At 41.9% G+C, this 13,978-nt stretch overlaps 2 protein-coding genes across 3 annotated transcripts in view; one reads left to right on the forward strand and one right to left on the reverse strand.

The window, feature by feature from the left end:
* The window catches only part of LOC121896678 (transcription factor Maf), a 53,806-nt gene extending 43,257 nt beyond the window's left edge, over positions 1–10,549 (forward strand). The window contains exon 6 of one of the 2 annotated variants that reach the window (XR_006096074.1): positions 10,467–10,488. The gene's annotated coding sequence lies outside the window, so the exon portion shown is untranslated. Of the gene's footprint in view, positions 1–10,466 lie in introns of both variants that reach the window. The other variant, XM_042410596.1, reaches the window with a different exon arrangement.
* Positions 10,550–11,665: 1,116 nt separating this feature from the next.
* The window catches only part of wwox (WW domain containing oxidoreductase), a 137,957-nt gene continuing 135,644 nt past the window's right edge, over positions 11,666–13,978 (reverse strand). Inside the window, exon 9 of the mRNA XM_042410589.1 lies at positions 11,666–11,898. Coding sequence (XP_042266523.1) covers positions 11,707–11,898 — 192 coding nt within the window. The 3' untranslated portion in view covers positions 11,666–11,706. The remainder of the gene's footprint in view (positions 11,899–13,978) is intronic.

The raw sequence follows: 13,978 nt of genomic DNA on the forward strand, positions 1-13,978 counted from the left end.
GTATAACACTGCACTGAATACAAAGTGATGCACAGAGGAGGATGATAGACAAAATAGAACTCAAGTGGAGAAGGAATGATAAACAACGCATCACTCTAGGGAGCATCTTCAGTCTTTGAGCTCATTATGTTCATGAACGAAGATAAACGCAGCCGCATATCAGCGTGAGTGGAAACTATAATAACGGAGATGTGAATTAATGCCAAACTTTCTTGCGCATGATGAAAACAGATAGGAGTAAGTATACCTACTATCTAGAGTTGCAGACTGTTTGGCCCGCGGCATTAAAAGTGCAGCTAAGAGCAAGTCAAACTCTGTCAGTGCCATATCTTCAGCTGAGCAGACCTTCATAGGAGATGATAGAGAGAATGGGACTTTCTTTGTTTAGATCCTTTCTTCCTCCACCACCTCCTCCTCCTCTCTTTCCTCCAGTATTAGTATTTACCCAGAATCCAGCTGTTGTTTCCAACACACGCACGCTCCAAGCCTTTAGCTGCTCCCTAAAAAAAGACACATTCATTCTGCAACACCTTCTCAGGAGCAGGTACACCTTCACAGTATAAAAAATACAAAAAATGCTCCAGGAATGTAAAGGTATCAAACCTTTCTCTCTGCTCAGAAGTCCAATATTTCTGCCTCTCTCCTTGACATTAGATCTCTTCTGAATATTTCAAAGACACGTCTCCTCCTTCATGTAATTTTTTCCCCCCTTTTATCTTTGAATATGCCAGTTATTTCCCTTTCACACCCGTGACCCCTACCGCCTTAAACCAAGAGTCAACCCTGCCCTTAAGCCCTCTCTGACTTTGTCTGTCCTCTTTTCTCTCCGTTCCAAATGCAAACATGTCTCTGTATGCCCTCAGGGCCATAAGATTTAGTGCCGTCTTCAGAGGAGTTTAAAAAGGTCCGATCCATAATCACCAAAAGTGCCTCCGCCATCTGCAGAATTACAATAACATGCATTTAAATGACTGAGCTCAATATCTGTACCTGCTGTATATCACGGCTAGTCATGACTCATACTGCAGGCCCAGTAGAGCCGTACTCTTAGTTTCAGTTTCATGTTAACATCCTGCAGATTAAGTGGTGGGGTGACCATTGTATCACTGCGGAGCATGTCTGCTTCTTGTTTTCCACGCAGACACAATGGAATATAATTAGTCGATAGCTGGTTCGCACTCAGGCCTCCGCTTGCTGCTAATAAATACTAACAACAAAGAGTGAGGCCGTATGTCATTCGCCGCATTAGCTACTGTACGGTTTTGTCAGGCAGACTGTGTGTGAGTACATTACATACATTAGCAATGTTTCCATTCTCTATCAGTCCTCTGATTACAATAAATGCTCCCTCGCATTGTAATGATGGGCTTTACAATAATGGGCCATAAATTAATACAGTGCTCAGCAGTAAATACTATTATGCTGTTAGTGTTTACACTATACTCATGTATATATGGCTGAATTGGTGGATAATTACCATTCACAAAGGCAGTCACTCCAAGACTACAGCCACTTACTGTCCATTTATCAGCATGGGGGGGACAGAGGGGGAGGGACTGCATTCTGATCAAGGATATCAATGCCCCAAAATGTCATTGATTTCAACAAGGGATCAATAAGTGTATCACTTGCTGGGTCTTACCACTATTAAAATACACCGGCAGTGGGCTGGATCTCTTTTCTTTAATCTTACAGAAAAGGAGGGCCGGTGTGAAGAGCTTATTAAGGTATAATTCACTCCTCTGTCTGTGTCATTTGGGCTTTGTGTTATCACTGGGATCATTCCCACACACACAAGCGTGTAGAAACCACTGTGAGTGAGTGGCAAGCAAGCACATGTGTGTCTGTGTTAAAGGTGTGTGTGTGTGTGTGTTGGGGGGGGGGGTGCTTCCATATGAAATGTACACGAGGGTGAATCTCAGTGGTGTTAATGGCTTTTTAAATGTCAGGGAAAGTCAGGGAATGATAAAAGAGAGATCTGTTATCCACTGTCCTCATGATCACCATGGAGCACGCCGCTGCTCTCACCTCACCGAGGAGCCTCAGTCTCTGTGTGCGCACGTGTATGTGTGTCTGTGCGTGTGTAGGAGTAGGCCAACTTCCACCCGTGCTGATGTCAGCATGATTTATGCACCAATCAGATTAGCTTTGAGAGAGAGAGAATGAGGGGAAAGAGAGAGGGGCGGGGGCATTAGGTACTACTTGCTGGTTTATTGTCGTGTTTTTCATCTTGAATTTGGATGAATCAGAAAAGAAAAATAACTAAAAGTCACTTGAAATCATACATTTTTTACTTGGCCCAATATGTGCACTATTATGTCCTTGTAGTATGTATTCACTCCATATAGATGAGTACAATGACCACACAGTAATGCATCTTCAAGAGAATATTTACCTGCCAAACAACACATGAGGACTTGGAAATATGGAAATATGAAATCAATGTCTTCATATCAATACAAATATGTTCCTGTTATTCATATATATCAGGACATGGCAATGGTTAATTCACTTTATTTCACACCTTTTTACTTGTTTTTGTATTCTGTTTTTACTCATGTGTACACCAAGATACATTTTCATCAATTTGTGATGAACAGCTAAGTGTCTGATTCAGATGTTCATATAAAAGTAAATAGAAAGATCAAATAGAAGTAACAATAATAATGTGTACAAAATAACTTGTAAAATAATGGTAAAATCATCAAATCAGTGTTCAGTGTTAAGAACTTTTGTTAATTTCTAATTACAAATAGTATTTAATTTGGAAAAAAAGTTATAATATGGTTATTTTGCCATGATACGATTCCTTTGAAAGCCAATAAACAATTATTGTCCAGGCCTACAACATACATCAGTGTATCCAGGCTTAACTACAGTCCAGTCAGTGTTTCCAGTAACACACACAAATACATAAATGTGAAAGCATTCCAGGGGATGACACCGCAAGTTTAATGCATCATTAAAGGCGCCGTTGTTCCCTGCCGAGACTCATCTCACACTCACTCCCTGTCTCACCTTCAAGTTCTTCTCTCAACACACCAAATCCTTCCGAAAATCTAAACAGTTTGCGCTGTATAAAATAAACTGTGTGTCTGCATGTGTGTGTGTGTGGTTTGCCCGTGTCCTGGCCTCCTCTAACAGAGGGTTGAGTGATGTCACAGCAGACTGCATTTTAATAGAGAGGGAAGCAATTAGAGAGGGGACAGGGCGAGAGGTGGAGAGATGGAGGGGCTGTCTGTGTGACACACAGTATGCACAGTTCACACACACACACACACACACACACACACACACACACTCCCGTAAGCACACAGACTCATTACTAAGGATGAGTTAATTAATTGCACAGTGATTCACGGTACTTGTAATTAATCTCGTAGGTATGTGAGTGTGTTTTTGAGAGGTGACTCTTCTCCCCTCCATTTATAACACACACACACACACACACTGTCTCTCTTCACGTGAACACACACATTTCTGTTCTTCCATAATTACAAACAAGTCTTTCTCAATGATGCCTCACAAAGAATATAGTATCTTCAGGTATCTTCAGATAAACCAGGTTGTTGTTGTTGTTGTTGTTGTTGGTACTGGTAGTACTTGCAGTTTCATCCTGAGGTTAATCACCCCATACACTCGTATCTAATTTTATTTATTGCTCATTAAATTTATTGCTGGTTAAATTCATTTATTGCTCCTTGCCTTTTACATAAGGTGCAATTTTCTGTGTTTTACTGTCTAGTTTAATTTGTTTCTGTTGAACTTCTGCCTTTATTTTCCTGCAAAAGACAGTAAAGAATTCTCATTGACCACCCTGTATAAATAAAGGTTGACTGAAGGAATAAATAAGTACTTTAAAAGACAGACAGAAAATATTTGTGTGTAACCTTCAGTGCCCACATGGGAGTTTTTTATCTCAAAGAATAGACAGTAACAGCGGGAACTCACATTATTCAAGTATGAAGCTATGAGGTCAGCGTTGTGTGTTTTGCCTTTGCTTTTTATTTGGTTAAAAGGCTTTTCAACCAAACAGCCCCAATTAGAGAGAGAGACAGAGAGAAAATGCACTGTGATCTTACATTTATTTACCTTATAGTACTTGGTTACATCATGTCCCAGGAGAAATTGCTTTTATTCCCCCTCAGAGCTCTTAGCACATTCCTTTTTTTTTGGATCGGTCCAGTTGAAAAATTATGCGTATTAATCATGGCCTCCTCTAACCATGATCCTTTGCATTTATCAGCACGAGCGGGAGTGGAGCAATCACATTTGGAAATTAAACAAATAAAAAAGTTGAAGATGGCTGAGTGAGTGATGAGGCTGGCCAATTGGTAGCAGCATAAATCTCCACCTGTCACCACCCCACCTCTGCCTACACACATTTGGATATTGTTATGATTTTACCGTGTTTGCATATATGAGCCTAATTTATTAGAATCAAACACCATCAGCCTTATTTACAAGCAAGTTCTGGTCTGTTGCCAATAAGCCCATTAAGTGCATTGTTGGAGAGTGGTTATATGATCAAATACACAATAGTAATTGTGAGTGGAGAGAGGCCGGAGCGTTTCTCAACGAGGTGATTATCTGCGCACAGGTTATTGTGCTATTTCAGCATGACATCTAAATCTGCATCGCACCGTCAATCACAGTGCCTGCTGTCAGCAAAGTGATGTTTGAAAATGCCAATGACAAAACTGGAAGATGATGGGAGGGTTACAGCAAATAAAATAACAAGAGACTGCTGCAAAAAAGAAAAGATACAGTATGTGTGTTTGAAAGCGAGTAAAAGGAAGAAGGTGGTTCATAAAACGAATAATAGTTCCAGTTAGAGACAAAGGAGGACATTCGACACTTCTCCTCCCTCCCTCCTCGTCCGTCTCCATCCTCCTCCTTGTTTTACTTGTGCTCTTAGTCAGTGTAAAGGCCCATATTTTTCAAAATACACAGGAAAGGTGTGTGTGTTAATGCACTACATGTATTTGAGCTGCATGAAGGTATATGAGTGTGTGTTGGGCTGGGTCCAACCTCCATACTTTTTTGATACTGACTAACATGTGTCTGTAGCACAGAGTATAAAAAACTGTCAAATTTGACTGACTTGTGATCTTGTTAACTTATTCTTTGATCAAATAGTTCATGATTTGAATCACAATTTTTCCAATTTTATACAATTTTATATAAAAGTTCTTTTACTGCTGCTTGTGTTGAGACACAATTTAACATATGAGAAAATTGGTTTCTTTTCTTAAATTCTAAAAAGCGCTTTTTAAAACAATCATATTTAATTTTCTAAAAAAAAAAAAAAAAGGTATCAAAAAATGTCTTGTTTCGCCATCTGTTCCAAGACTTATATATCATGTCAGCACCATTATGCAGCCCTTGCAAACACAACGAACACACAGCGCCTCATACAGCCAGGTGCCTCAATTGTGCCTCCAAAACTTATTCATTCCTCAATGTGCACTCAAATCATACAGACATGCCCACGACTACACACACACACACACACACACAAACCGACTGATAAAGAGAGAGAGACCAGGGGTCCTGGGCTAAGTACGCGGTGCACCAGGTTATGCGTCATTTACCAGGGCTCAATAACAACCTTTCTTTCCGCCCGACACACCTGGTCACACAAAATGACACTCGCTGTCCTCTGAGAACATACACATACACATACACACTCACACACACACACACACACAGCATATCTCCTTTCACCCTATGGTGGCCTTAACCAGACACATTACATCCCCACTCTACTATCTGCTTGTGACAGATGTATTTATGTAATGGTTTTGAAAGGTATTGATTCACACGGCGGAGCCAGTTAAGAAACAGAGAAAAATTAGATTTCGAAATCAACGTGGCTGAAGGGGGTGTTTGGTGAAGATGATGCGTAACAAGAGGACGAGTGACGCAGAGAAACAAGATGTGTGTGTGTATGTGGAGAGGAAAGAGGTCAGCAGTGACGCCAGAAGCTTTAGAGGCAGAAGATCAGGTGGAAAACACACTTGCACCCACTTGATTCCCAGACAAGCAACAAGACTGATTGAAAACATCTATGAATTGTGTGTGTGTGTGTGTGTGTGTGTGTGTGTGTGTGTGTTTGGACTGGCATGTTCCCGTGCGTGCATGTGCGAGTGTGTGTGTGTGTGTGACCTTGGCTTGGCCCGGTGGTAAAGTGGGGCGTCAAGAGAGTCAGTGTGTGAGCAGCCAAGCGTTCTCCCTCAGATTAGCAGGCTTTATTACTGCCACCAACCACTGGCCTGACAAATCCTCTTATTTCATTTTACCTTCCTTTGCCTCTGCTTTGCTCTTTCTCTTTTCCTCACTCTTTCCCCTCGCCTTTTATTTCCCTAAAACCTCCCTCCCCCCTCTCCTGACTCTGCGGCAGCTTTGCATGCTTCACCTTGCACCCCGCCTGGCACGCGTTCAGTTTTCCCTCACACTGTAACAGCCCTATTTTCTATTTCCTCCGGGTTTTTTTTTTCTCCTCATTGTCTTTCCATCTTCTATGCTACTCAGCTCATACCTATACAGCTCTTTTTCTACCTTCCTCCACTCCACCTTTCGCTCCTCCTCTACTCCCCCCACCCCTCACTCTCTATAGTGTGATGAATCTGTAGACAGGGGCTAATCATTGTACTTCAGCCCAAGTGCTCATTTTTCTTTGTGTTTGAAAGCTGTGACAGGCAGGAGCTCTTTTTCTCAACCCCCCCCCCCCCCCCCCCCCCCTCCCTCCTCCCTCCCTGTCCCTCCTCTTTCCCTCTCTCTTTTCTTTCTATTCTCACACAATGGGTGAGTAAAATAACTCAGAGTTTACAAGGTCATGCTGTCGAACGGTGAGGACACGCTGGGGATTTGGGGCTGGAAGGATTTCCTCAAAGGTGCCGTGTTGAGACTTCAATAAAAACAGAGAAAGTTATAGATTGCACAAGCAGATCTACAGGGGGAAATAAGTGCATTTGATAGTGAACAGGCTCAGTGAATCACAGCTATCTGGATCCGAATGTTATTAATGCTGCTCCTAAGGCTCTTTATGAAAGAACATGTGACAGACTGAAAGCATGGCCACGGAGAGAAAAGTGTAGTTTGTAGTATGTGCCAACAACTCCAACATCTTCATACTACACAACTTTCATCATTTGCAAAGGAAAAAAAAAACAACTTAAAAATGCTATACCTGCTGCCACACACAGAACATACACATCTTATTTGACTGTGTGTGTGTGTATGTGTGTGTGTGTGTGTGTGTGTGTGTGTGTGTGTGTGTGTGAGCAGTGTGTTGTTTTAATAGTGTGCCAAACAGTAGTCTATTTTAGGGCTACGGGTTCGTTGCATCTTAGAGAGAAATGCATCCGGCACAGCGAGACGGGGCAGCCCCACTGCACTGTTCAACCTCTAACGCCCAACATACACACCCACACATACACAATAGCAGACTGGAAAAAAAATGTAATGGTTTTCTTACTCCTGAACAAGAATTTTTTTTTGACAAGCAGGCTTTTCTTTTTTGTTAAAATGTACTAATTAAGTACAAAGGAGTCTGAGAGAATGATCAGCTATTTTTTCTTTTGCCTGCTATGATTATAAAAATGTCCTTCCAAAATAGCAGTCTGCAAGCAAAGCACATGTGCAGATATTGAAAGGAAAAAATATATATATATATATATATCTCATCGACTCTACAGCGGGACTTTATGAAAATTGATCAACAGTTTTAATCACGATGTCATCCTCAAAAGAGAGACGGAAAGAGAGCAGGGGGAGGGAGGCGAACAGAGAGCAGGATTTTATTGCCTGCTGTAGTTAGATGGTAAATTTCCTCCTGGCAGATATTTATTGAGTTAGTTGAGTCTAGAGAGAGCTTTAACATTGATTGTGATCATTAAATATATCCGCTCGAAATGGCAACATGGCATTCCCTCAGTCAATGGAGCCAATAGGAGTAGAACAAAGGCATAATCAAATCAATCCTCTCATAATTATTCTTTGAGAGGTGAAATTAATCACAAGAAGAAATAAAAACAATAATGGAAAATGAAATGGTCAGTCGTAAACAATTATAGCTCAAATTGAAATAAACTCAGTGAAGGGAAAAAAATAAACTGTAAATCCAACTAATTAAAATAACATTCTAATGTATATTGGTTATTTGGTTTACACAGGCGTTCGGTTATCATATTGTCTTGTACTGTTATTATAAGAGAGATAAAGAGACAGAGAAATGGAAAGAGACAGAAAGAGAAAGTGTGTGTGTGTGTGTGTGTATGGGGCCTTGACTACGGGGTCAAAGGATCAAGGTCCTCCTCTTGTGAGAGCCGTGCTTCTCTCCTCCCTGCTCGCTGAGAGGAAGTGTAGCTTATTGATTAGCTATCAGATGATTCCGATAGGGCCTGATCGATAGGACTTTGTATGAAAGCCAGGCAGGACCCTCCCTCTTCACTCAGGCACACACCCATGGATCGGCCACTGCAATGCACGGCGGCACAGACGTCTGGTTGTTTGTTGTTCTCCTGAAGATTCTCCTTTGTGTCTCGAGTCCGCCCCTCCAATCGAAGGCTTCCTCAAACGCTCTGTCTGTTTTCTATAGCAGCAACTTACATAGAGTTGTCATTGATGAGCTAAACCTCCGTGCTTAGCCGAGCGTGATGATGTCTCACGCTCACAAGCGACAGAATTAAAAGCTCCTTGAATTTGTGTGTGTATGTGTCAGATGCGTTGGTTGTGGAATGGGCAGGAAACACTTTAAAAGAGGAACTTGCAGCAATACTGAAAAGAAAGATTTGTTAGTTTCCACCATGCAGCCTTCATCATTAGTGTCAGCTTCCTGGAATACAGTCAGAAACAGTTTACATTATTCTTGTGGTTATTTCATTCCCATTTTGAGACTTCCTCCTGTAGCAGAGCAGTGAAGGAGAGGGATAAAACATCACAGAAGTCTCAGATGTGGAATAACTCCCTTTAGGATCATCACAGATGCAGGTTGTGACACTCTGCAATAAAATAACCACCTTACCAGGTTATTTGGTCTATAATTCCTTTGAATAAAACCATATTATTTCAATATCAAGTTGAGAGACCAAATGAGGCAGGAAATTCTCTTTTAAGTTAAATAATGGCACAGCCAAACAGGAGGTCTACAAAGTAATAGAACAAGAAGAGAAGAACTGAATAAGTCGCTGGGCTCTAACAATAGTGAAATCGAACAGCTGACAAGCTAAACCCTCACTAACTAATACGACTGTTCGAAGCTGAACCAGGCACACACTCATTAGAGAAGGGGACAGTGTTTCCTCGCACAGTGGCTTGTTTCAAAGCTTAACTACCTGCAGGCTGAACACACACAGTGAAAATATGCTCTATAATTGATAAACAAGCAGGAGAAATCTCATGTGTGCTAAATTTTCCCTTGAGCGAGTCAGGGCCGGATCAGCACCACGGACAGCGGCCGGAGGAATCCTGTGTTATCACTGATATTTCTCACGTTGTGGAAATAGTGTAACTAAACTTTCCTGTTTATTCCTGTTTAGTGTGGCTACAGTGAAATGACTCAGTATTTAATAGATGCCTGTAGTTTTCTTCAGGGATCACAGCAGCATGTTATTTGGACTATTTGTTATTATTCAAAATAGAGAGACATTCTGGGCAGTTTCATAAAATGCTTGTTTTTTCACTCGATTCCTCGCTGGGTACATGTGAGACATAGACTGCTCTTTCAGTGTTAGTGCTGTATCTTTTTTCCATGTATGTCCTGTGCTGTGAAAGGAAAGTGATAACACACCTGTACAGTAAAGATTAAAACAGGACAGGACTCTGGTATCAGTTTCTGCGCTTGCCATGGCTAGCATGTAAAGGCACGACATGTTTCCGACTGAAGGAGAATATGTATGTTCATGTGAGCCTGTCTGCGTTGGAGGGACACAAAAAACAGATAAGGGGGAAGTAGAGAGAGACAATATAATGTGGAAAAGGGTCAGGAAAAGTAGTCATGTGGTGTAGTGTAACTCAGACGCCAAATAAAAAAAGTTATTCTGATGCTTTTCTAATTGGAGGAGAGATACTATAAGATGATCCATGTGTGAGAGTGCAGGACATCTGTGGGATTAGCTGGTTGATCTGTCCTCTGCACACAAGCACCTGAATGCTTTCTGCTCTGACTCAGACATAACGGACAAGACCAAATGCAATTGTTTTATTAAATATGTCATCAAAGACACTGTGGATTGTTCATAATTTGTTAGTGCACACATAGCATATTTTTCTCCTCAGAAACAGTCCTATTTAGTCAGAGTTGCAGTTGCAGAGAGCAGTATTGCTCACTACACAAATATCTCCCCCTAATGGCCTGCAAATGAATGGACCTCCACTTTCTGTGTCTGAAAGAATATCACACACATGTTACTGTAAAACAGATTTTTATTGAATGTTCTCTCTCATTTGTTTTTATTTTACAGATATCATGACACTGGAATGCTGATGTTTCAAGAGCAACCTACGGCACCCAGACTGCCATAAAGCACAATGTCTCAAAAGCGTCCCGACAACGGCTTCACGGCAACCAATCCACAGCAATCCCAAAGCCACTGTTAAATATTAAAACAGCGATGATGACAAAAAATAACAGGAGACGGAAATCACTCACATTCTTCTGGTCAAACAACAACAAGGGAAGAAACACAGAAATTAAAGATCCTGGACTTGGAAATAAGATCCTCCACCATCTGTATTTGCTATTAAAATGGATACGGATCATCCCATAAATACCTCCAAATTGTAATTAAGACACACCAGAGTATAGATTATTAATACGTAGGTTGAGTCAAATAGCAAACAGAAAAAAAAAATATGATGTCCACACCCCTTTAGCACATGCCCAGAAATCAGGATGTTGTAAATATTGTACAGAAAACAGATAGGGACATTGATAAGAAATACAACTATTGCAGAATAATGTATATAGTCATAAGAATCACACCTCTAGTGTGTTTATATATCCATGAGTGTCACATGCCCATTACTCCTTATTTCTTCTATGCCCAAAAAGATTTAGCACAAAGATTAACCAACACTCTCTGTATCTCAATAGGAAACATCTACATCTACATAGAACTAGATGAGAGGATGCGGAATAAACAGACATTAGTTGGGAAGACACAATAGTTGCCATATAGTGCACTATTGCTGGAATCAGATGCATATGCCATAGAGTGTATGCCCATTAGGTAACCATATACTGTTAGCAAGACAGGTCACTTGCTTCTTTGAGCTCTTTTAAATAGACTCTTTTAAATAAGCAGATAACTGGAGAGACTCTAAGAGTTACAAAGAGATCCCTGAATCCGTCCCAAATCTTCTCACGTCCCCCCCACCTCCCATTGTAAACTACCACAGCAGTGCTGAACACAACTCAAACTTTGATTAATTCAATAGAGTGTATATGAAAACCCCTTCTGTACTGTGTATGTAGTGTGTTTTAGCCCCCCTGTAGTGACGTGACATATCCAGATGGACTTCCGTGGTTTGGCAGCTCTCTTATATAGCGCAGTCAGAATACAGTTACTTTTTATTCTATTCACCGTGACCGGACATCCTTTTTCTTTGATTCCTGTTTGGCTAGTCCCCCTCTCCCTTCCCCTCCTCCTCCTCCTCCTCCTCCTCCTCCTCCTCCTCCTCCTCCTCCGCCGCCTCTGTCCATCATAGAGCCTGTATGCCTGCAGACCTCTCTGCAACCAGGCGCTCACTCAGCTCCCACAGGCTGGCAGCGCTGCTCTGGTCCTGGGCCTGGATGGACGGCAGGCAGCGGAAGCAGTTGTTGAAGTACATGCCGCCTAACCCCTCCAGCTCTGGAGCTATGGCGCAGTACACCGTGGTGGCCGCCCCTTGTTGCTGTGGACAGAGAAACACACAGAAGGAGACATGAGTTCAGCGGCAAATAATGAGACGACGAGACGGCATCAGCCTGCAGGAGGAGACAAAATACGGAGAACTCATCTACTGACACACAGACATTAGGACTTGTCCTGTCCAGAGAAAAAGGAGAGAGGACCAACCTTATCTATATGTCCTCTGTGAAACACACACATACACACACACATACACACATACACACATACAGACAAACACACACAGTCAAAGAGACAGAAAAAAAAAAGACTCTACACGCTGTCTCTCCTCTCCTTGCAGCCCATGATGACTGGGTCATATTACTATGGGAGCAGCATAACCCCTTACTGTACATATATTTATATACATATATTTATTTATTTATTTCTCTACTCGGTGTGTACAGGACCTCTGGCTATATGGGACCATGGGAATGCTACAGATGTATAGACTCACAGTGAAGAAGGTGAGAACATGGACTAGAAAATTATACCAGCTCCTGTTTGGATGGGAATCACCAGGGAAACCACAGCTTTTATGTATATTGTAAAAGAACCGGTTTTAATGCCATGGTTATGAATATGTATATTTTCACATGATGTGTATGTATATGGGTTCAGCCAGGCCTTCAAAGTTGAGAATAAGTGTTGGAAATGATGCAAGAACAATTCTGTATCTATGTGTTTGAATCAGAGGTTGGTTGGTTCACTGGATAAGCGATATTTTCACATACAGTACACAAACAGACGCGCGTGCACACACACTACAAGGCTTTCCCTCTGGCTTTTTCTCAGTAAGTCCTCTCTCATTTTTAGGCAAGTTTAAATCTGACGATCACTCAAGTCTCAACCCAAAAAATGACAGTGTTTCATGTTGTCTCAAGCTGAGACGCGCTCTAAAAAGTAAAACAGTATTTAGACACAACCTGCTAAGTTCCCTAATACACCCTGTCCCATCAGTCAGTAATTAGTAGGGATTATTATTCTTGGAGGAGCAAGATTTCTGTGACATTTGAAAATGAAAGTTGAAACTGCAGCAGAATAAACACGTCAGAGAGAATTACACACATAACCCCGCTGCTCAAAGAGAGATCTTTCATGTTGCAGCTCCGGCTAAAAGCTGCTGTGACAGCTTCCCTGCAAACTCCGGGGCTGGAGACGACTTCTATACGGCCACATGAAATGGCTCCCCTCTTTATCTCCCAATGAGAGGGAGAGAGAGCGAGATGGGGATGGGTGGGGATGGTGGGGGGGTTTGCAGAGAGAGTGAGAGGGAACACTGATGTGACGACTGAGGACTAGTGTTTAGCACAGAGCACTGGCACATACTAAGACAACCACCCCCCCCCCCCCATATATGCAGTAACTCAAACATGGGCAAGACACACAAACATACACACATGCATAATGGAGCCACATTACATGCCAACTGTTTGAACAGCTTCCTAAAGCAGCTGTGAGACCAACACACATGAAGTGGGAAGATCCATTGAGGTCTAAAAGCGTTTATACTTTCACATGCAAGTACAAAAATATGCACATAAATGCAAATGCAGCGAACAAAAATTACACACAAACTAGATTCCAAGAAATATTTTTCTCATCAACACACCCAAAGCTACCCACCCACGCACACACACACACACACACAGAGTTACACACAACCCCCTCTAAGCTCTAAGTAAACTTCCGCCAGGAGGAGCCCTGGTGTGTAACGTCGCAGCAGCAGATTGAGCGTGTTTGAAGTGCAGTGTGATGAGAGAGCTGGTAAACAGCAGATGAAAAGGCAGCATCTCTCTGTGTGCCGCTGTCTGTCTCACCTGCCAGTGGGGCGATAACTTCATCCACATCACATGTCACCATATCAAAGAAAGACAAATGCCAAGCAGTGTCTCAGAGTTACAGGTTCACACACGCTCAGTTTAACTCATCTCCTCTGCTTAGGGCATCTGATTTAGCTCGTCTGAAAGCTAAATGCCTTTTAAACTCCACTGAAGATTTCAGCGCTAGAGGCTCTGACTCGCTGACGCCCCCTTAAACTTGGCTGACTTTCAGAGCAGTTTGTATGTGTCCAGTTACCAAAC

This window comes from Thunnus maccoyii, chromosome 5, assembly GCF_910596095.1.
Source record: "Thunnus maccoyii chromosome 5, fThuMac1.1, whole genome shotgun sequence".
NCBI classification, from domain to species: Eukaryota; Metazoa; Chordata; class Actinopteri; order Scombriformes; family Scombridae; genus Thunnus; species Thunnus maccoyii.